The sequence below is a fragment of the Chlorocebus sabaeus genome, chromosome 20, assembly GCF_047675955.1.
Source record: "Chlorocebus sabaeus isolate Y175 chromosome 20, mChlSab1.0.hap1, whole genome shotgun sequence".
Taxonomy (NCBI): domain Eukaryota; kingdom Metazoa; phylum Chordata; class Mammalia; order Primates; family Cercopithecidae; genus Chlorocebus; species Chlorocebus sabaeus.
The window spans coordinates 114,156,985-114,179,931 of record NC_132923.1 but is presented as its reverse complement, the minus strand read 5'-3'; the positions used below and the strand labels follow the sequence as shown (position 1 = coordinate 114,179,931).

The window sequence follows — 22,947 nt, the reverse complement described above, 5'->3', positions numbered from 1 at the left end:
GCCAGGATTTGAACCCAAGAAGTCTGGCTCCAGCTTGTGATCTTAACCTCCATGCTATAAAGCCTGTAATAACGTTGCACACACTGAATCTCCATTGTTTTGGGAAAGTTTTCAAGGGCTCCGTGCACTCCATGATGTGTATGTGACTGGCATGTACAACTAGGTGTGCCTTCTTCTGGATAAGGGTTCACAGATTTTCATCACAAAAAAATTTCTCAGAGAGCTTCATGATCTTCAAAGGGTTGGGATTCTCACACTGCTCGCTTTTCCGGACTGAGCTCTCCAAGGCCAGGACCTGTGCCTTAGCCCCCTTTAGAAACCCAGTACCAGCCTAGTGCAAAGAGGATATTTGGGGAAGTTTTGCCAGGTGGCTGGCAGATGCCTAAACGAGCATCATCTGTATCCGACCCAACCACATCTCCACTCCCACTGCAGTAGCTGGATCTTTGTCCTGTCCTAGACTCCTTGGATCACCCTGGGTAGCACTCAGGAAGCCAGAATTGATGTTTTTCATCTCTCAAAGGAGAAGACACTAGGTTTGGGGTATCCAAAGGCATGGACATTAGAGGTGGCTCCATGCAAGACTCTGGTTTCATTTGTTGTTGTTGTTGTTGTTGTTGTTGTTGTTGTATTTTTTTTTAGATAGGATTTTGCTCTGTTGCCCAGGCTGGAGTGCAGTGGCACAATCATGGCTCACTGTGGCCTTGACCTCCCAAGCTCAAGTGATCCTTTAACCTCAGCCTCCCAAGTAGCTGGGTCCACAAGCATGTATCTCCACGCCCAGCTAATTTTTTTTTTTAGAGAAAGGGTCTTGGTATGTTGCCCAGACTGGTCTCAAACCACTGGGCTCAAGTGATCCTCCCACAACGGTCTCCCAGAGTTCTGGGATTATAGGTGTGAGCCACCGATCCAGCCTGGTTTTGAATCTCAAAGCAACTATGAACTGATAGTGACCCTGAACATCATTTTCCCTTCTGGACCTTAGTTCTTGACTCACCCAAGTGTGCTGAGGCTGAACAAGGGCCCTTACACTTAACTCATCAAGGCATAGGGCAGGGAAGGGGATGCAGAAGTGAATGTGGTGGGTCCTCTCCCTTTGATCTCCAATAACTCACAGTATAGCCCTCAGGGTCTGCACATAGGAACCACTCAATACGTGTGTATTAGTCAGCTTTTCCTGAGATAACACTGCAAAACAAACAATCCCAAAAATCTAACACACCAAGTGGCTATTTTTCTTGGCCATGGGTTTATGTCTGTGGGTCAATAGGGGTGACCCTGTTTCATCATAAGAGCTAGGTCATGGTCTCCTCCTGTTTCTCATTGTGGAGCCAGTGGTTGCCCAGTGCAAGCTCCTCTCATGGCAGAAGCAGAAGAGGCCAAGACAAATCGGCAGGGATCTGTAAAGCCTCTGTTTGCATCATGTCCACTAGAATGCTCCAGTGGCCAACACAAGTCATGTGGACAAATTCAACATCCATAAGACAGAGACGTGTACTCTGCCTACTTTTGTGAGCAGTGTTGAAAAGTAACATGGCAAAAGGCATAATTCTATTACAGGGAGGGGATGAAGAATTGGAAACCATAGATGTTTATCCAATGACCAGAACTGCCCCCAGTGTGGCAGGAGCAGGCAGTGGGCTCTGGGCTCACTGTGAGCCACAACCTCACTAATTTTCTTCTCTGTTCCTCGGCAGGAGCTCAGTGAGTACAACGCCACAGCCATAAAAAGCCCCACCAACACGGTCACCGTGCAGGGCCTCAAAGCCGGCGCCATCTATGTCTTCCAGGTGCGGGCACGCACCGTGGCAGGCTACGGGCGCTACAGCGGCAAGATGTACTTCCAGACCATGACAGAAGGTGAGCAGAGTTCAGCGGGCAAGAGGAGGGCACAGACTCCACAAACAGAACAAACTCAAGGCTCACCATTCCCATGAAGCCCCTTTGTGCAAATTAGAAAAGGCACTCCCTTCTAGATGTCAGCCCTCCCTCCCTCCTAATTTCGAACCTTTGTGCACAACCATATATAAAAGCCCTGTTTGTGTTCCCATTGTGTCAGCCAGGCCACTTCCTTTCCCAGGACTCTGAGGAGCTCAGCCCTAACTTCCAGAGCCACTCTGAGCAAGTCACGCATTCCTTGGTCCAATTTTTTCTCATCTATAAAATGAAAGCATCACATTCAATCTGAGAGAGTAAGCATATTTTATCCATACACAACTCCAATGACTTGCAATTGGACTAAGAAGGATTCTGAAGCTGCCTCTGAGTTCAGCAGGAAGAAGTTCTGGGATAGATTAGTATTGTCTGCCTCAGGCAAGGGAATGGGAGATCGTAGCCTGTGTGCTACATTTCCCACTCTGGAACTACATGGTTTCTAAGCACCATTTCTGCTCTAATAATCTTTAGAAGCAGCACAGTTTAAAGACTGTCGGCTCTGAAACCAAAGAAATGAGGATTCCATTTCTGATTTAGCCCTAACTGTATGTGCCTAAACAAGTCATCTTACTTCTCCAACCCTCAGCTTTCTCATTCATAAGTGGAGGTGATAACAATGATCTCATTATCACCATCATTATCAAACTAGTGTAAGAATGAGAGACCTAGCACAGGATTGGCACTAGGTCCCAGGCATATCATCACTCACCAGATGGTAGGTAAGTCACAGTTTGTCATTGCTGTGAGTCTGGGATCCGTTTCACCAGTCAGCCAAACTCCAGGGTGGCTCTATCTGACCAGATTCCACCATCCTTTCTTAGTATCTGCTCTAACCACTAGGCGTGCCTTGACCTTTGCCTAGTTGAACATTTCAGAGGCTCCTGGACTCTTAAATTCTTGCCTTATCACAAAAATCCTCCCTATGGCTCTACCATCTCTTCCAGCACTCACCTCCTCTGTAATCTTTCTGTTCCTCGTGGCAGCTTTTTTCACCTCTCTAAGCCCTTTTCCTTGTTGGGTGAGTGTCACTGACTGGGAACTAAGAGACTGTCCCAAGATCCTTTTATTAATTCAACAAATGTGGCTGGGGCCCTACCACTTACCAGGCCAAGTGTGGGCACTAAGGTCCCAGAGCGTGTCCCTGATCTCAACAAGTTCCTGTTCTAGTCAGTGAGACAGATGAGAAGTAAAAATAGCTAGGTGTGATGGCTCACATCTGTAATCTCAGCATTATGGGAGGCCGAGGCAGGCGGATCACCTGAGGTCAGGAGGTTCGAGACCAGCCTGGCCAATATGGTGAAACGTTATCTCTACTACAACTACAGAATCAGCCAGGCGTGATGGCAGGCACCTGTAGTCCCAGCTACTCGGGAGACTGAGACAGGAGAATGGCTTGAACCTGGGAAGCAGAGGTTGCAGTGAGCCGAGATCGTGCCATTACACTCCAGCCTAGTGACAAGAGTGAAACTCACACTCAAAAAAAAAAAAAAAGAGAAGTAAAAATAATAAAATGTAAATCAATGATAGTGTTAATGGCATTGAATGGTTTCCGAGAGCCAGGCTAATGCCAAGTGTATCTTCTGCGTTCTCCCATTTCAACTCCCACCCTTGGGTCAAGCAGACCTGGGTTCAAATGCCTGGCTGGGGTGCTACTTTCTTTGTGACCTCAGGCACATCATGACCTCACTAAGCCCAGTTTCCTCCTCTGTAAAATGGGGTAATCATAAGACTGTTCCGAGATACGTAACATACTTAGCACAGTGAGTGACACATAAAACACTCAGGGATAAGAATAGTTAATATTGATTGAATGCTTGCTTGTGTGCCAAGTGTTGTTCTAAGTGCTTTACCCAACAATCCTGAGATGGGAACTATTATTCTCCCCATTTTACAGATAAGGCAACTGAGGCACAAAGAGGTAAGTCACTTTGCCTTATCACACAGTCACTTTGCCTTGTCACACAGTCACTTTGCCTTACTATCACACAGTTAGTAAGTGGCACCGTCGGGATTCAAACCCAGGGAGTCTGGCTCCAGAGTCTGTGCTTTTAACTGCCTGTGTGTGTGTGTCAGCTGTTATTATTGTTGATTTTCATATCAACATTGAGATGTAGGAATTATGCCCATTTTATGGATGAGAAGTTGAGGATTGGAGCAGTTCATGGACTTGTCCAGGGTTACCTGTGGGTCAGTGACAGCCCCTTTTCTGCATGGGCATGTGACAGGTGCTCTGTCAGGGGCAGGAACAGAGCCTAGGGATCCCAGGAGACCCAACAGCATGGCAGGGGGTAGGGGACAGGGGTATTAAGACTCCCACAGCCAGGCTGAGAATGCCCTACCATGCTTTCTCCCCAGCCGAGTACCAGACAAGCATCCAGGAGAAGTTACCACTCATCATCGGCTCCTCGGCCGCTGGCCTGGTCTTCCTCATCGCCGTGGTTGTCATCGCCATCGTGTGTAACAGGTGGGTGGGGTCTCCAGGCTTGGCTGGGCCTGGCTGTCCCAGATGGCTTCTCTTCCTCTATTCAGTCATTCCTCTACAGTGCTAGTGAACTGAGGAGGCCTTCTTCCAATTGCAGGGAGAGACGTGGGTAGGAAGTGGAAGGCTTCAAGTGGCTTCCCACTACCTAAGCGGCCACCATGTGCAATTCATCCCTTTGGGATAGGCATCGCCCCTGACAAGCCCACTATTGAAGCGGGTGGCACATTGAGACACTAATGCAATGGGCAAGAAAGACTGCAGGCTGCTAGGAGTTTAGTGGTTGGTGGAAGGGGTGTACAGATTGTCCTGCTTTCTGCATGAGTTCAGGCCCTCTGGCTGAGGTGCTGGAAGGATGGGGAGGACTTAGGAGGAGGAGCGGGGAGGGACCTCCCAAGTGGCTAGGATGGCACAAGCAAAGGCAAGAGGGTGGGGCCAGTTCCTTGACTTCTGCTGGGTATAATGCAAAGAAAGAGTCTCTTTAAAGAGTTCCCCATTTCAGAATAGACTGGACCATAAGTTCAGGTGGACAGAAGCCCCTGGGGTTTCTGGGGCCAGATGCCGTGGCTGGAAGATGACTTTTCTTTCTGAAGGGGGCTTGGCTGGAGGGGGAACTGGGGAAAACGTGAACCTGGACTTGAGGTGGGAGGAGTGGGAAGGGACAAGTGGGGCCAGAAGGGACAGGCAGGGGGCCCTCTGGCAGGGGTGTGGCTTCTAGGGTCTCCCCACCCTCTCCCTATCACCTACTGTGGCTCCCAGCTCCCTGGGCGCCTCCAGGTGGCTCCAGCCCTTTGCTCTTGTTCCAGAAGACGGGGGTTTGAGCGTGCCGACTCGGAGTACACGGACAAGCTGCAGCACTACACCAGTGGCCACAGTATGTACACACCCCAGCAGTCTGGAACCCTTGGGCCCTTTACTGTCGGTTCCCCAGTGACTTCTTAAGCCATCTTGGACCTCCTACTGCCATGCTGCAGGCAGACAATGTCAAGTGGTTGCCTGGTTGCACTAAGCTCACTCTCACCTCTAGGCCTTTGCAAGTGCAGTTCCCTCTGCCTCAAGCGCTGTTCCCTCTGCCTCAAGCGCTCTCCCCCTCTCCCTTTACCCATGTAGCTCTTACTCATCCCTCAGGCCTCACCATACACAGACTCCTCCGAGCAGCCTTCCCTGACCCCACTCCATCCTGGGTTCAGGGGCCGCATCTGTGCTTGCAGGCTGCATTGAAGTGGCTGTTTCTTATCTCACGACCATGATAGCGGGGGCCGCTGGAGACCTGGAATTGTGTCTGACATTTACCATGTCTCCCCAGCTCCAGTGCAGTACCCAGCACATAGTAGGCACTAGATGTATTTGCAGAATAAATAAATGAATCAAATTGAATGAATGAGTTGATGAGGACCCCGGGCTCTGACCCAGGAGGTGAGAAAAGCAGCAGGAGCCCCTTCCTTCTTCTCTTCCTCTCACTCTGGGACTCTAGACCCCTGTTCTTCCCCAGTGGCTCCTCCAGTGGCCTCTTCCCCTTACCCAGTGCCCTCATTTCTCCCACCATCCCATCCTCCATTGGGCCAGGGCTAGGGATGTACGTGCCACACACACACAGATGTCCCCTCCTGAAGGGCCAGAGGGAAAAGTAGATCATAGATTCCTCTCTCCGTTTGACCTGAGCAAAACCAGTTATCAGAGAGTCGGGGTGGGGGAGTGAGAAGCTTAGTCCTTACTTCAGATCATTCAGCAAAAAGGAGTTCTAAATGGGTCCAACATTCATTCTCAAACTGTGCTCAGTGGGATGCCCTGGGGTTCCTCAGGTGGCTGCCTCTGGGTACAGAGGCCCATCATCCTATCCCTGCCCTTGTCACACATCTGTCGTGGGCCTACTACATATGCCAAGCACTGTTCTAGGTGCTGGGGATCCCCAAGTAACCAAACCAAATATCCTGGCCTTTGAAAAACTTATATTCTAGTGGGAAGGATGGGGAATAAAAAAATACATGTCATAAAGTCAGGCACAGTAGCTCACGCCTGTAATCCCAGCACTTTGGGAGGCTGAGGCAGGCAGATCACTTGAGGCCAGGAGTTTGAGACCAGCCTGGCCAACATGGAGAAACCCTGTCTCTACTAAAAATACTAAATTTAGCCAGGCATGGTGGTGTGTGCCTGTAATCCCAGCTATTCAGGAGGCTGAGACAGGTAAATTGATTGAACCCGGGAGGCAGAGACTGCAGTGAGCAGAGATTGTGCCACTGCTCTCCAGCCTGGGTGACAGAGCAAAACTCTGCCTCAAAATAAATAAATAAATAAATAAAAACATGTTATAAGGCTAGGCACAGTGGCTCACACCTGTAATCCCACCACTTTGGGATGTCAAGGCAGGTGGATCGCTTGAACACGGGAGTTCAAGACCAGCCTGGGAAACATGATGAAAGCCTGTCTCTACCAAAAATGTACAAAAATTAGCTGGGTGTGGTTGTGTGTGCCTGTAGTCCCAGCTACTTGGGAGGTTGAGGTGGGAGAATAGCATAAGCCCAGGAGGCGGAGGTTGCAGTGAGCCGAGGTTGCAGTGAGCTGAGGTCTCACCACTACAGTCCAGCCTGGGTGACAGAATGAGACCCTGTCTCAAAAAAAAAAAAAAAGAAAGAAAGAAGAAAAGAAAAATACATGTCATAAATGCAAAGCGTATGGTATATGTGAAGATGCAGGTGCTGTAGGAAAAAGACAAAGTGGAACAGGTAATGGACCGAGAGTTGTGGGGATCAGGGTGGCATTTTTAAATAGGACAGCTTGGGTTGGCCTCACTGACAGGGTTTTATTTGCACAAAGATACAAAGGAGCTGGGGGAGTGAGCTACTCAGAGGTATCTGAGGGAAAAGCATTCCAGGAAGAGAGAACAGCCAATGCAAAGGTCCTGAGGCTGGAGCTTCCTGGCAGGTTTCAGAAACAGCAGAGGCCGGTGTGACTGGAGCAGAGCAAAGAGAGGAATGGAAGCTTTGAGGGAGTCCAACATGCAGACTCTCATCAGGCTCAGCAAAGCCTTGGCTTTTCCTTGAGTGAAATGGGGAGCTGCTGGAAGGTTCTGAGCAGAGGGCTGACATTCTCCAAGTTATGGCCTTGGTGGGACTTCTCTGGCTGCTCTCTGGAGAACGGACCGAAGGGGCTGATGCAGGGAGACCAGTGTGGTGGCTGTTGGAAGAATCCAGGGAAGATATGATGGTGGCCAGACCAAGTGGCAGGGAGAAGGTAGTGGGAAGTGGTTGGATTCCGACATATTTCAAAAGCAGAGCCACTAGATTTGCTGCAGGATTGGATGTGGGTATGTAACCGTGAGCAGAGTCTAGGAGCTCCAGGTACAAAGCCTCTGGGTAAGACATAATTTGAAGTAAAAGTTCCTGGGCTTAAAAATAGTTTGGGGCTGGCCAGGCATGGTGGCTCATGCCTGTAATCCCAGCACTTTGGGAAGCTGAGACAGGTGGATCACCTGAGGTTGGGAGTTCAAGACCAGCCTGACCAGCATGGAGAAACCCCATCTCCACTAAAAATACAAAATTAGCCGGTCGTGGTGGTGCATGCCTATAATCCCAGCCACTCGGAAGGCTGAGGCAGAAGAATGGCTTGAACCCGGGAGGCGGAGATTGCGGTGAGCCGAGATGGCACCATTGCACTCCAGCCTGGGCAACAAGAGCAAAACGCTGTCTCAAAAAAAAAAAAAAGTAGTTTGGGGCCAGGTGCAGTGGCTCACCCTTATAATCCTAGCACTTTGGGAGGCCAAGACGGGCAGATCACCTGAGGTCAGGAGTTCAAGACCAGCCCTACCAACGTGGTGAAACTCCATCTGTACTAAAAATAGAAAATTAGCCAGGCATGGTGGTGCATGCCTGTAATCCCAGCTCCTTCAGAGGTTGAGGGAGGAGAATCACTTGAACCCGGGAGGTGAAGGTTGCAGTGAACCGAGATCATGCCATTGCTCACTCCAGCCTAGGCAACAAGAGTGAAACTCCACCTCAAAAAAAAAAAAAAAAAATAGTTTGGGGCATATATGTAAAAATTGTTAAGCCATTAAAATTTCCAGAAGATTATTTAGGCAACTATTAACCAATATGGAAATAGAAAAGGACCTTCTAAACATGAAAACAATTGATAGCTCCTAAGAAAAAGATGGACACATTTAACCACACAGAAATAAAAGTCACCGGTACATTAAAAATAAAGGTCATAGGCCAGGTGCCATGGTTCATGCCTGTAATCCCAGCACTTTGGGAGGCTGAGGTGGGAGGATCACTTGAGTCCAGGAGTTCGAGGCCAGCCTGGGCAACATAGCAAAACCCCATATCTACAAAAAATGTAAAAATTAGCCAGGCATGGTGGCACACACCTGTAGTCCCAAGCTACTCAGGAGGCTGAGGTGAGAGGATTGTTCAAGGAGGTCAAGGCTGCAGTGATCCGTGATCTTACCACTGCACTCCAGCCTGGGTGACAGAGTGAGACCCTGTCTCAAGAAAAAATTTTAAAATGAAAAATAAGGCTTGGTGCAGTAGCTCATGCCTATAATCCCAGCACTTTGGGAGGCCAAGGCGGGTGGATCACCTGAGGTCAGGAATTCAAGACCAGCCTGGCCAACATGGTGAAACCCTGTCTCTACCAAAAATACAAAAATTAGCTGGGTGTGGTGGTGCACACCTATAATCCCAACTACTCAGGAGGCTGAGGCAGGAGAATCGTTTGAACCCAGGAGGCGGAGGTTGCAGTGAGCCGAGATCGCACCACTGCACCCCAGCCTGGGCGACAGAGCAAGACCCTGTTTCAAAAAAAAAAAAAGAGAGATTCTATTTCCAAATAAGATTACACAGAGGTACCAGGGGCTAGGACTCTAAGGTATCTTTGGCTGGGTGCAGTGGCTCACGCCTATAATCCCAGCACTTTGGGAGGCCAAGCTTGGTGAATCACCTGAAGTCAAAAGTTCGAGACCAGCCTGGCCAACATGCTGAAACCCATCTCTATTAAAAATACAAAAATTAGGCCGGGCGCGGTGGCTCAAGCCTGTAATCCCAGCACTTTGGGAGGCCGAGACGGGTGGATCATGAGGTCAGGAGATAGAGACCATCTTGGCTAACACGGTGAAACCCCATCTCTACTAAAAAAATACAAAAAACTAGCCGGGCGAGGTGGCAGGTGCCTGTAGTCCCAGCTACTCGGGAGGCTGAGGCAGGAGAATGGCGTAAACCCGGGAGGCGGAGCTTGCAATGAGCTGAGATCCGGCCACTGCACTCCAGCCTGGGCAACAGAGCAAGACTCCGTCTCAAAAAAAAAAAAAAATACAAAAATTAGTGGGGCATGGTTGCGGGTGCCTATAGTCCCGGCTACTCAGGAGGCTGAAGCAGGAGAATTGCTTGAACCTGGGAGGTGAAGATTGCAGTGAGCCGAGATAGTGTCACTGCACTCTAGCCTGGGGAACAGAGCAAGACTGCTTCTCAAAAAAAAAAAAAGAAAAGAAAGAAAGAAAAAGATTATAAATTATGTCATCCCCTCTTATTGCCCCAAGTAATGAAACCATGATCATAGATGTGGCTAGACGTACTGCGTGCATTCTGTGTGCCAAGAATTGGTTCAAGGCTTTACATGTACTTATTCATTTGATCGTTATAATTTCTCACTTTGAATATGGGGAAACTGAGGCACAGAGGTTGTACAGCTGCTCAGGGAAGGAGCAGGGGTATGAACTCCAGCTGTCTGGCTGCAGAGCTGGCATCTTGTGCTGGCTCCATTCTACTGAGCTGGAATGGGATAGGCTCCCATGCTCTGTCGCCTGGAGCCATTGGGGAGCATTGCTATGTGGTGTGTGAGTCAGTAATAGGGAAACAGGTGAGGTCTATTTTTAAAATAGACCCCAGGGTTTGTTGCTAGATCAGCACATTTAAGGCCTAAGATGCCCCTCCCTCCATCCTAAGCTCTAACGTTAGATCTGAGCAGAACTTTGTTCTGTTCAAAGCACTGCCAGCCCTGTGATCCCATATACATCCAGCCACCCTGCGTGGTCAGGACAGAGGAGGAAGCTGAGGCCCAGAGATCCATGTGACTGGCCTGTAATCACCCACATGGCCCCCATGGTTTCCGTCATCCAGCAGGTGCTGAGTGAGTACCAAGGTCTGTGATGCCTGGATGTGGAGCTGGAGGGACTGATCTGGCTTCTCATCCCTACTCTGCCACTGGCCAGCTGGGTGACCTCGGGAAAGCCATCAAACCTCTCCGAGCCTTGACGTCTTTATATGGGAAGTAGCAAGAACGATACTTTTGTCATAGAATTGTGAGGATTCAATGAATTAAGGGACGTTAAAGTGCTTTGGAATAATATTTAATAATAGCCAGCTCTTCTTTGCAACAGTTTACAATTATTCAGCACTTTCCTTGATACTCTCGTTTAATCCTTGCAACCCCCTTAGGAGGTAGGTATTGTTTGTTATACCCATTGGGTAGGTGAAAAAAGTAAGACGCAGAGATTAAGTAACTTGTTCAAGGACACACAGCTGGATCAACACAGTGGTTGATCCTGGCTTCAGACTCACAAAGCAGCTGATTTGTGACCAGAATTAGCAGCAGTGCCAGAATTCAGACCCAGAACTCTGCACACTGGTTCCTCTTCCCTCATCGTGAATTTCGCATTTGAGGGCAGGGTAACAGGCCGTGGCCGACAGCCGTAAATCATCCAAACAACAGCCCAGGATTTTCTGTAGCCTTTGCCTGCAGAGGTCCTCACCCGACCTCGGTTCAGCAAGTGCCCCTCCTGAGAGTGAAGCTTGTTGGGGGTTCTGGCCACCAGGCACTCACTCACCTTCTATTCCAAGAGGCAGACTGGGAAAGTACCTGGAAGAAACGCAGCCTGAGGGTTACAAGTGGAGACTCTGTAGCCGGCCGGGGTTCAAACCCCACTTCTGCCATTTATTAGCTGTGTTGATGTCATTTAACCTCGTGTGTGTGTGCGTGTGTGTGTGTGTGTGTGTGTAACAGGGTCTCGCTTTGTCACCCAGACTGGAATGCAGTGGCACAAACACGGCTCACTACAGCCTCTACCTCCTGGGCTCAATCAATCCTCATGCCTCAGCCTCCCGAGTAGCTGGGATCACAAGCCTACACCACCATGCCTGGCTAACTTATTTATTTTTCATAGACATGGGTTTCTGCCATGTTACCCAGGCCAGTCTCGAACTTCTGGGCTCAGGCAATCCTCCTGCCTCAGCCTCCCAAAGGATTGGGATTATGAGCTCGAGCCACTGTGTCCCACTCATTTAACCTTTTTTATGCCAGTTTCCTCATCTGAAAAACAGGCATCGTATGGGATTGTACCAAATGAAATTGCTATTTCTGTAGGTCAGAAACAGTTAAATATTGACAGTTTCATAAGGTATCAGCCTAATAATGGCACTTACCTGGTAGGGTTGTTAGGAGGATTCATTGGATCAAAAACTATAAAGTGCCCAGAACAAGGCCTGGCACCCAGTAAATCTACACTGAATGTATATTCAATAAGTGTTTATTAAGCATCTACTGTATATCACCTTCACATAAGTACTCCAGAGGCAACATTCTAAAGCAAGGGCTTGTAGCTTGGGGTCTAAAGACCCCTAGAGCTTCCAAGGGCCTGTGAATACGCCAAAATTATATGTGAAATATGGGAGTATGCACACACAGGAATACTTTTCCAAGGAGCAGATTCATAATTTTCATCAAATTCTCAAAGACATTCAAGACATGTAGTAATGCTATTATGTGTTCAGTAAGCACTTATTGGGCACCCACTGTGTGCCAGGCCCTGGGATTCAGCATGAACAAGACAGACAGACTCGGTCTTCCTGGGGAAGAGGGTAAACTAAGCCCTCACAGGCAGCAGAGTGTTCCAGAAAGGAGTGGCAGGGGGCTGTGGGCATGTGTATCTGGAACCCTGGTACAAGGTAGAAAAGCCAGAACAGACATCAAGGTCATAAGAGTGGGTGTGGACTCAGGACTGTGGGAGCCTGAGGAGAGGGTACAGGTCTCCCCTGGAGCAATCCAGGCGGTCTTCACCGAGGGGATGGCATTTGATCTGGTCACAAAAAGAAAGAGGAGAGGGTACTCCAGGTAGAGAGCACACCACGAACAAAAGCACGGAGGCAGGAAATAATGAAGTGAGTCTGAAACCCCTGGGTCAGTAAGTCCTGTGAGCTGGCATCTAGGGAGCAGGGAGCTGGAAGTGAGGCCAATCCATGGAGAGCTGGGAATGCCAGGCAGGGGCATGCACCTTTGTCCTGCAAGTAGCAGAGGCCCTCCTGACCAGTGCTGCTGGCCACAGCATGGCGATGGCATCCAGTTGCTTGGCAGTGGAGGCGACCAAGGAGGGTTTGAGCTGCTGTGCTTCCCCTTACCTCCCAGAGTCAACCCATTCCTGTCCTCCATCCCCATCAGAAAGGGCCTCCCCCAGTCCTATTGGGAGGGAGGCTGAAAACCAGTTGTCAAGAACCACAGGGCGTGCATTGAGTCTGAGCAAGCAAGAGAGCATCCCCAGGGAGCCGATGCCCTGGCTCTGAGAAAGCTGATGGGGAAGGAGGTCGTCATGGCAGAATACTCCAGAAGGAGGCATGGACCAGATTCTGGTTGTATGTCATCCAGGAGGCAGTGAACATGGTGATTAGGAGTACTGGCCCCAGGCTCAAGTCTGACAGACCCGGGTTCAAATCCTGGCTGTGCCATTTGCTAGCTGTGTGGCCTTGGCCAGATGACTTAGCCTCTCTGAGCCACAGTTTCCTTATGTGTGAAATGGGAATAATTGTCCTTTCTTCTAAGAGTTTTTGAGTGGAAGAGATAAGGCATATAAAGAGCCTGGCATGGTGTTGAGCACAAAGGGCTCAGTAAGTGACAGCTGCTATTATGATTCTATCTGTGTCATTTGGATTCTCCTCGGCCCTACAGACACTGAGTGTCTGCTGTGTGCAGAGCTTTATGCAGTTTGCCAGGGGAGGGAGAAATCAGAAAATAAATAAATAAATAAATAAAGTGTCCATTTCCTCCTCCCAAGCACTCAACAGTCTTGGATGGTGGTTCTTAACCTCTTTGGGGGCCTCAGACTCCTGGGAGACTCTACTGAAAGTTTTGGAGCCTATGGCCAGAAAAACAGATACATGTATAAAATTATTAAAAGTCTAGAGGTCAGGCCAGGCACAGTGGCTCATGCCTGTAATCCCAGCACTTTGGGAGGCCGAGGCTGGTGGATCACTTGAGGTCAGGAGTTGGAGACCAGCCTGGCCAACATGGCAAAACCTATTAAAACTCTATTAAAAATACAAAAAATAAGCTGGGTGTTGTGGCACATGGCTGTAATCCCAACTACTTGGGAGGTTAAGGTGGGAGGATGAGGAACACTTGAATCCGGGAGGCGGAGGTTGCAGTGAGCTGAGATCGTACCACTGCACTCCAGCCTGGGTGACAGAGAAAAAAAAATTTTTTTAATTAAAAAAAATTCAGAGGTCTATACTCAAGGATGGATTTTTTGAGAACTTTTGTTTTTGACAATATTTATTTCTATAACTTTTGGACTTTCGAAGCAGCATGAATTACTTTTTGAATAGAAAAGGACAATCATAATAAATGAATCCCATCTCAGGAGGTTATCAGACCTCCTACTGCCCATACTTAGGACTGCTAAGTAGCTCACAGACCCAAATTAGGAAACCCTGACCTCAAGAGCTAAACAAACACCCACACAAATAATCCCAAATAAAGCTCACGTGTTATAGCAGCAGTTGGAAAATTTTTCATAAGGGGACAGATAGTAAATATTTTAGACCTTATGGGTCTCCCTTGTAACTACCCAACTCTGCTGTCATAGCTTAATAACAGCCATAGGCAAAGGAATGAGCATGATTGTGTTCCAATAAAACTTTATTTACAAAATAGGCTATAAGCCAATTCGCCAACGCCTGTGTTACACACTCTAACGCCTAGATTCCTGGAATGCCTAAAATAGAGGCTGAGAGTATCAACTCGTATGTCCAAGGTCACACAGCTGAGCAGGGTTGATGGCCTCACGCACCAACCAGCCAAGCCTTATGGTGACCCAAGGATTTCAACTCCCAACTCCTAGAGCTCCTACCTCCAAAGTTGCAGCTCCTGGAGCAGCAGGAGAATGTGAGCAGGATGCTGGAGAAGCCAGAGGAAAGTTTGGACTCTGGACCGGGAGGTGTGGGTGTTGGAAGACCAGCTGTCTGTCTGGGAGGGGAAGGATGGATGGGTCATCTTTCCCTTCTTTCCAAGCATTTTGCTAACTCAGTGCTGGCTGTTCAGAATTGGGTCTTTGACATCCAGGTTACCTTCTTCTCTTAGTGCATAAAAAAATAAGTGTGGGACAGAAGAGAGGGAGAGCAAATAATAACAATAATAATAAAATTAAAATATGCATCAGATCAGGAATCAAATGCCCGATGTCTAGCCTCATGCTGATTACCAGAAAATCAGGGATCCAGAAGGGGTTAAGACTTGGCTAGTGGGGGACCTGGGAGGTGGCCCAGCAGCTGTGGATACTCAGTCCCTGGTGAGTGGGGCAGCCCCAGGCTCTGGGGGCCCATTTGGGAAGTTGGGGCAGCTAGAAAGGGACCCTGGGGAAAGAGGAGGCTTGAATTAGGCCTGGAGTTAGGCCTGGAGAGACAAGGAGGAGCTCTCCGTAGCAGAACTCCAAGGACAACATGGTCTATTGCCTGATCTTTCTGTATTTTAGTTCCAATTTGCTCCCTTCTTTTTGCCCCCCTCTTCCTTTACTTTGCACCCCTTGATTCTCTATCATCTATCTTTCCATTGATCCTTCTGTGCCCACGCCCGTAACAGACATTGCTTATCAGTTCTGCCAGCCTCAGCTGCTCCAGAAAACCACTGCTGATCAATGAGAGTTGGAACAAGAGCTAAGACCTATCTGCCACCCCTGCTGGTCTCTGTTCCCCTCACCTCCTACTCAGTTCACGCCCATCTGCTCAGTAAGACCCAGAGGGGTCAAGTGACCTGCAGGTAGTTGCCCAGTTCTTATGGGGGCCACATGGGAGTGGATTTCCCTTCACAGAGGGACTGGCTCCTGCTTTTCCTTTTGTGTGCATCTTGAGTCAGTCCATATGACAGAGCCTGGTCTTGTCCCCCAGTGACCCCAGGCATGAAGATCTACATCGACCCTTTCACCTATGAGGACCCCAACGAGGCAGTCCGGGAATTTGCCAAGGAAATTGACATCTCCTGTGTCAAAATTGAGCAGGTGATCGGAGCAGGTAGGTGGCTGGTACCTTCACATGTACTATGGCCTTAGCCATGGGTGGTGAGACCACCCCAATGTGTACCCTTGGGGCAGAAGGTAGGATGTGAGACAAGTGCCTCAAAGGACCCCCCTCAAGGCCTGAAGGTTCAGAATGACCATGAAAGAAGGGCCCTCAAAGGTCATGCAGTAAAATCACCTCACTGACAAAAGAGGAAACTGAGGCACAGGGCTGGGAGGTGGCTGGGACTTTTCTGAACCCCTGACATTCTTGAAGGGGTTTGGTGTCTGCAAGGATGAGTGGGCCATTGAGAAGAAAATGTACATGCAGGCCCTGTGAGTGGATGTGACAGGGAACAGGGAGGTGGCCCTTCCACCTGGCAAGTGACATCCTGCCTGTCTTGGTGTTTCTGTCTCAGGGGAGTTTGGAGAGGTCTGCAGTGGCCACCTGAAGCTGCCAGGCAAGAGAGAGATCTTTGTGGCCATCAAGACGCTCAAGTCAGGCTACACGGAGAAGCAGCGCCGGGACTTCCTGAGCGAAGCCTCCATCATGGGCCAGTTCGACCATCCCAACGTCATCCACCTGGAGGGTGTCGTGACCAAGAGCACGCCTGTGATGATCATCACCGAGTTCATGGAGAATGGCTCCCTGGACTCCTTTCTCCGGGTAGGGGAAGCCAAGAGGGCCAGGGGCCCATGAATGGGGCAGGAAAAGGAATGATGGACACAGCCTCAGACTCTCAGAGCCTGAAGCGGTCTTGGAAAAGCTCTAGGTCAGGAATGGCTTGTAGGCTGTCACTTTCCATTCCCTTACCCGTGGCAGGCACTGCTAATCAATCCCAGCACTCTCATCGACTAAGCCCAGAAGCAGTCCCAGAATTCTTCTCAGTATGGTTCCCCAGGAAGCCACAATCAGTTGATCAGAGTTGGCACACATCTCAAATCTGTTTCCATTCCTGCTCTTAGCCAGCCTTCTCATTGTGCACCGAAGAAAACGGGCTCAAAGAGAGGTTGGATTTGCCCAGAGTCACCCAGAGGGTCAAGATGAGGCCTGAACTGGAATCAAGTGTCTTGACCTCTCATCCAGGGTTTTCACCAGATTTTGGAGTTCTCCAAAGCTCTATAGGCTGGTGGGAGGAGTTCAAGGCCAACAGAGGAAAATGTCAAGGTCTCCCAGGAGACCACAGTCAACCAACCAGACATAGCACCAGACTGGGCATCAGAAGCAGGCCATTGGATCAGCTGCTATTCAGTAAATATTTCTGAAGCACCTAACATGTGCCAGGCACCTTCCATGTACCTTCTTGTTTAAGCCAGAATAGCCCTGGGAGATGGGTGTGATTTAGGCCCATTTAACACACAGAAGAGGAAACTGAGACTCAGAGATGTTAGGTTACGTGTCCAAGGTTGCACAGCCAAGAAGGAACAAAGCCAGAGTCAAACCAAGTGTGTCTGCTTCAAAGCCTGTGTTCTCACCACCACCCTGAAGTTGGCCTCTGATGGGCCTCTCTGGGGCCCTGAAGCATCTGAGTCCTTCCCCAAGGAGCCTAGAGCCAGGCTGGCACGGCCCTGCTCTGGTTTCCCATTGTGAGGATGATGCAGAGCCCTGATGCCTGTTCTGTTCACTCTGTGTTTTCTCCACTTCTCCCACAGCAAAACGATGGGCAGTTCACAGTCATCCAGCTGGTGGGCATGCTTCGGGGCATTGCAGCCGGCATGAAGTACCTGGCAGACATGAACTATGTGCACCGTGACCTGGCTGCCCGCAACATCCTCGTCAACAGCAACCTGGTCTGTAAGGTGTCGGACTTCGGGCTCTCACGCTTTCTGGAGGACGATACCTCAGACCCCACCTACACCAGCGCCCTGGTAAGATGGAGGCAGGGAACACCGGAGTCCCAGAGCCAGAGAAGAGGGCCTCAGTGGCCATCTCTCTCCCTGCAAGACAATTTCACTAATGCCCAATTGGGCCAAGCACTGTCCTGGGCCCTGGAGACAGGGAGACAGGAACCACAGCTCCTGCCCTCTTGCAACTCCCACACTGATGGGGAACACATGTGCAGAGCCATGTGGAGTGACAGGGCTGTAAGCCAGGACAGGCAGCCTTGGAGGCAGAGGAAGGCTTGCTGGAGAGGTTGCTATCTGAGCTGAGAGCGGAAGGGCCCAGAAATGTTTGTCAGATGCCATGTTCTCATGGCAAAGTCCTGTGACTGGAATACAGGCTGTAGGGGCAGTGGTAGTGAGCAGTAGTGCTGGAGAGGTAGACAGGGCTGGACCTTGGAGCTCCTGGAATGCCCAGGTTCAGGCCTCTCTCCTGAAAGCAGCAGGGGTTGTTGAAGGTTTTAAACTGGAATGACAAAGAGCCCAGAGACGGGTGCAAGTAGGCAAGTCACTTCAGTACTGTGCTGCGTGCGACGTGCCTCCTTGATGGGGAGGTGTAAGTCACAGCTGTGGGGTTGAGGGCAGCTGACAATTCTTTGGGAGCTCAGACAAGCTTTTGGAGGGACTTGAGGATGAGAAGGAGGTTTCCAGATGGCAGAGTGGTAAAAGGCACTTCATGCAGAGGGTGCAGCTGGTGCAAATGCCCAGTGGTCTGAAGCTGCATGGTGAGTTTGGGGCACAATGAGGTGCCTCATGAGATTGGGGTATCACAGGGCACAGAGTGGGAGGATTAAGAGAAGAGGTCAGACAGGCCAGCCTCCCACCCACAAACCCTCCTCATTCTGTCTCCCAGGGCGGAAAGATCCCCATCCGCTGGACAGCCCCAGAAGCCATCCAGTACCGGAAGTTCACCTCGGCCAGTGATGTGTGGAGCTATGGCATCGTCATGTGGGAGGTGATGTCCTACGGGGAGCGGCCCTACTGGGACATGACCAACCAGGATGTAAGTCTCCAAGGGGATGGGCAAGACCTCTCTGGCCCACCAGATGGGAGAGGGAAGATCAGGGTTCCTGGCCTTGTGCCAGTCTCCCAGAGTGTGGGACATAGGCTTCTGAGATCATGGGCCTGGCTCCCAGGGCAGCTGCCAGCCCGATGGTGGCTGACTCGAATGTCTGCACAGGACCCTGGACTCTCCAGGGGGTAGGGAGTAGGAAAGGCCACTCATCCACACATCAGCGCGTCTTCAGGACGCATGCACCTGTGGCCAGCCCCAAATGAGACCACATCTGCCCTTCAGGTGTTTACCACCTAACTGGGGGACAAGACAATTATTCAGGGAACCAGATGTTGTGATCAGGAGCTTTTAAGATCAGGTGCTAAATCGGAGTAGCCCTGGAGGCACTGAGACACCGGCAGCATGGGCAAGATCAGACAGGAGGTGATCGCAGGATAAGTGGGGTCCAAACGGTCGCAGGACGTGGAGACTTGAGAGCTTCCAGTAGGAAAGAACAGCATGTGCAAAGGCTGAGGTGGGCCAATGCGGGGTTGAACCCAAACCAGAGGGTTTCCATTAGCAAAAATGCAGACAGGAAGGACTCGAAGAAACTTCTTACATGAGGAGGGTGACCCACAGTCGAGCTGTGGAAGGTGAATCTGGCTGTGGTGGCAGGACAGGCTGAGGGGTGTTTGGGCGCACTTCCTTGACAGAGAAGCAGGTGGCGATGGTGGGAGGGGGCCCCAGCCAGGCTTGAGGCCATGGTGTGGGCCTGATGAGGCGGAGGTATCTCATACCTAGAGCTGTAAATGGCACTAAAATCAAGCATGTGGCCACATGGGTCAAGCAAGGAGGCAGAGAGGGAAGGCCTTGGGGCCATACAAGCCAAGAGGGGGCTCACAGATGGGAAAGAGGGAGGAGCTGGTGGAACCAGGCCCAGGAGGGTCATCTTTGTGGACCCTGGGGAGAAGCTGTCTCGGGGCTCTGGATTTCCCAAGATTGGCAGAGGGTGGGACAGGAACCCAGCTGCCATGTCAGATTAAGGGTCTAGATGGTAGAAACCCAGGTCATCCCGTCCCTGGGGCTGCCTCCAGGAGGTGAAAGTGGTTGGTTGCCACAGCAACTAAGTAGGTCAGACATGCAATGTACTGGGGGCAATATGGGCCTGGCAGAGGGTAGATGCCCTCAGCGCATCCACCCAACCCCTCTCCACTCCTGCATTGTCCCAGGTAATCAATGCCATTGAGCAGGACTATCGGCTGCCACCGCCCATGGACTGCCCAAGCGCCCTGCACCAACTCATGCTGGACTGTTGGCAGAAGGACCGCAACCACCGGCCCAAGTTCGGCCAAATTGTCAACACGCTAGACAAGATGATCCGCAATCCCAACAGCCTCAAAGCCATGGCGCCCCTCTCCTCTGGGTAAGACCCCGCCCTGGCCCCGCCCCAGCCAGGCCCTGCCCTTCTTCCCCTCTCCCATCGCTTCTGCCCCCGCTTCAGGCAGATGCTCTTCCTTACTGCAGCTTGGGATGGGAAAGAACAGGACTAGTGTTTGTTGGGTACCTGCCCTGCTTAGCAGGAGAGCAGAGGACACAGACTGCCCAGAGGAAGAAAAGGACACATACCCTGTGGGTGGCAGAGGAGGCATCTTTTAAAGCGTGGTCAGAGAGACCAGGAAGAAAAATTACCAAAGGAAGGCCGGGCGAGGTGGCTCACGCCTGCAATCCCAGCACTTTGGGAGGCTGAAGTGGGTGGATCACCTGAGGACAGAAGTTCGAGACCAACCTGGCCAACATGGTGAAACCCCTTCTCTACTAAAAAATACAAAAATTGGCCTGGCACGGTGGCTCACGCCTGTAATCCCAGCACTTTGGGAGGCCGAGGCGGGTGGATCACGAGGTCAGGAGATCAAGACCATCCCGGCTAACACGGTGAAACCTCATTTCTACTAAAAATACAAAAAAATTAGCCAGTCGTGGTGGCATGCACCTGTAGTCCTGGCTACTCGGGAGGCTGAGGCAGGAGAATGGTGTGAACCCAGGAGGCGGAGCTTGCAGTGAGCCAAGATTGTGCCACTGCAGCCTGGGTGACAGAGCAAGACTCCATCTCAAAAAAAAAAAAATTAGCCGGCCCCTGGTGGCGGGCACCTGTAGTCCCAGCTACTCAGGAGGCTGAGGCAGGAGAATCGCTTGAACCCAGGAGGCAGAGGTTGCCGTGAGCTGAGATCGTGCCATTGCACTCCAGCCTGAGCAGCAAGAGCGAAACTCCATCTAAAAAAAAAAAAAGAAAAAATTACCAAAGGATCCAGAATCTTAGTTGGTGAATAGATATGCCTGTCACTAAGTTTCCTTCCTAGCTACCCTCACACTCAAACCTGGACCCTCTAACATTTATATCCTCATCACACACATGCTCACACAGGTCCAGTCCTACATGCACAGATGAACACACAATTAGGCACAAACACTCATGACTGTTCACACACAGTCTCAGGCTCTCACACCTACACACATCCATAGGCACCTGCACACACACCCATTCAGAAGTTTGTACTCACCATACACCCATCTGTGCCCCTACACTGAGTCAGCGTCCCCATGCCCGAGAGACAGGCTCAGCCTGAGAGGTGTTCGCTCGAGGACCTGGTGCCTCGCTTCTCCTCAAGGCTCAAACCTCCCAGGGCAGGCTCTGTGGGGCAGCAGCTCTCCTCTGCCTTCCTTAGGTGGCTGTCACAGGTCACACTGCTGCCCCTGCACACACTTACTCTTCAGGACCCACAACCCCACAGGGTTTCAGAGGGGCGTCTGGCCAGGTATCCTTAGGATCTAGGGCTAGCTGTAGCCAGAGAGCACGTTCTTATGAGCAGGAGACCATTGTGCTTCCCTCTGCCTGTCTCTCCTCACCATGACCCTATGTCAGCCACCCCTAACTCTCCAGATCAAATCCCTCTGAGCTTTAAACCTCATGAGAGCCATTTCACTCCTTGCCAGCCAAGAAGTCATTCCCATTAGCGCCACCAGCCTTAGCTGGGCTTTGGAAATACAGTCTCTGGACAGTCCAGAAGGTGAGCTTCCTATAGCACAAACCAGAGCGGGGAAGGATGGAGAATGGCACTGGGAGAGGACACTGAATAACCAGCATAGTTAGTCTAGCTGAAATCCCTCCTCCTGAAAATAAGCATGGAGCTGCATCTTCCCCTCCTCCCTCCCGAGGTCCAGCCTCTCGGCCATCCCTGCAGTGCCTTCCTTAGACTTCCCAGTTGGCCCCAGCTTTGAGTTCTGCACACTCGCTCTCACATGCTCACATATATATGCATGCATGTTTCTACAGGTTCAAACCCATGCCCGCACTCATGCAGAAATACTCACGTACATACCCCTTCGCCTGTGTTCACGTTCACGTAAATGGATGCACACGTGCACATTCATGCATACGCAGCCTACAGACATGTCCCTGCACGCTCCCTGCAAACAGGTGCCCTGACCATCTCTGTCACCCACCCCCAACCCCAGCATCAACCTGCCGCTGCTGGACCGCACGATCCCTGACTACACCAGCTTTAACACGGTGGACGAGTGGCTGGAGGCCATCAAGATGGGGCAGTACAAGGAGAGCTTCGCCAATGCTGGCTTCACCTCCTTTGACGTCGTGTCTCAGATGATGATGGAGTAAGTGCCCAGCCACCTCTGCTCATCACCTTAGCACCCCCTCTCCACCGGCCCCACCAGCCAAGTGGGGTGATCTGGAGGGTGAGGAATAGATCATGTCCCAATAGGGAAGCAGGGACCAAGGGGCAAGATGGCCAACTTCGGAGTCACCTGTGGACTGATACCCAGGTCTACCTGCCACCTACAAGCTCTGTGACCTTGGTCAAATCATAGCACCTCCCTTAGCCTCCGTTTTCTCACCTACACACTGGGGGTTGGTAGGAAGGTTGAGGGAGATATAAAGGAAGTGAGTGCTTATAAAATGCAAGCTGGCAGCCGGGCACAGTTGCTCACACCTGTAATCCTAGCACTTTGGGAGTCCGAGGCGGGCAGATCACAAGGTCAGGAGTTCAAGACCAGCCTGACCAACATGGTGAAACCCCATCTCTACTAAAATGCAAAAAATTAGCCGGGCATGGTGGCATGTGCCTGTAATGCCAGCTACTCAGGAGGCTGAAGCAGGGAAATTGCTTGAACCGGGGAGGTGGAGGTTGCAGTGAGCTGAGATCATGCCACTGCACTGTAGCCTAGGCGACAGAGCGAGACTCTGTCTCAAAAAAGAAAACAAAAGAAAATGTAAGCTGGCTTCCCCTTCACCACAGCAGGAGAGAGAAGGCCCCCTAGGGACCTTGATTCCTACTCAAGTGCTCTTCCACCTCACACCATAGTCACTCCCTCCAGCTGTGGCTGCCTGCCCACTCC

At 50.7% G+C, this 22,947-nt stretch overlaps 1 protein-coding gene across 5 annotated transcripts in view; it reads left to right on the top strand.

Moving 5' to 3' along the window:
• EPHB2 (EPH receptor B2) overlaps positions 1-22,947 on the top strand; it is a 213,161-nt gene that overhangs the window by 182,031 nt on the left and 8,183 nt on the right. The window contains exons 7-15 of one of the 5 annotated variants that reach the window (XM_073007716.1): positions 1,791-1,860; positions 4,291-4,399; positions 5,224-5,288; positions 15,556-15,678; positions 16,082-16,329; positions 17,316-17,531; positions 18,397-18,546; positions 19,767-19,960; positions 22,051-22,206. In XM_073007716.1, the coding sequence (XP_072863817.1) occupies positions 1,791-1,860; positions 4,291-4,399; positions 5,224-5,288; positions 15,556-15,678; positions 16,082-16,329; positions 17,316-17,531; positions 18,397-18,546; positions 19,767-19,960; positions 22,051-22,206 (1,331 nt within the window). Of the gene's footprint in view, positions 1-1,697; positions 1,861-4,290; positions 4,400-5,220; positions 5,289-15,555; positions 15,679-16,081; positions 16,330-17,315; positions 17,532-18,396; positions 18,547-19,766; positions 19,961-22,050; positions 22,207-22,947 lie in introns of all 5 variants that reach the window. The other 4 variants (XM_038002726.2, XM_007980101.3, XM_007980102.3 and 1 more) reach the window with 4 other exon arrangements.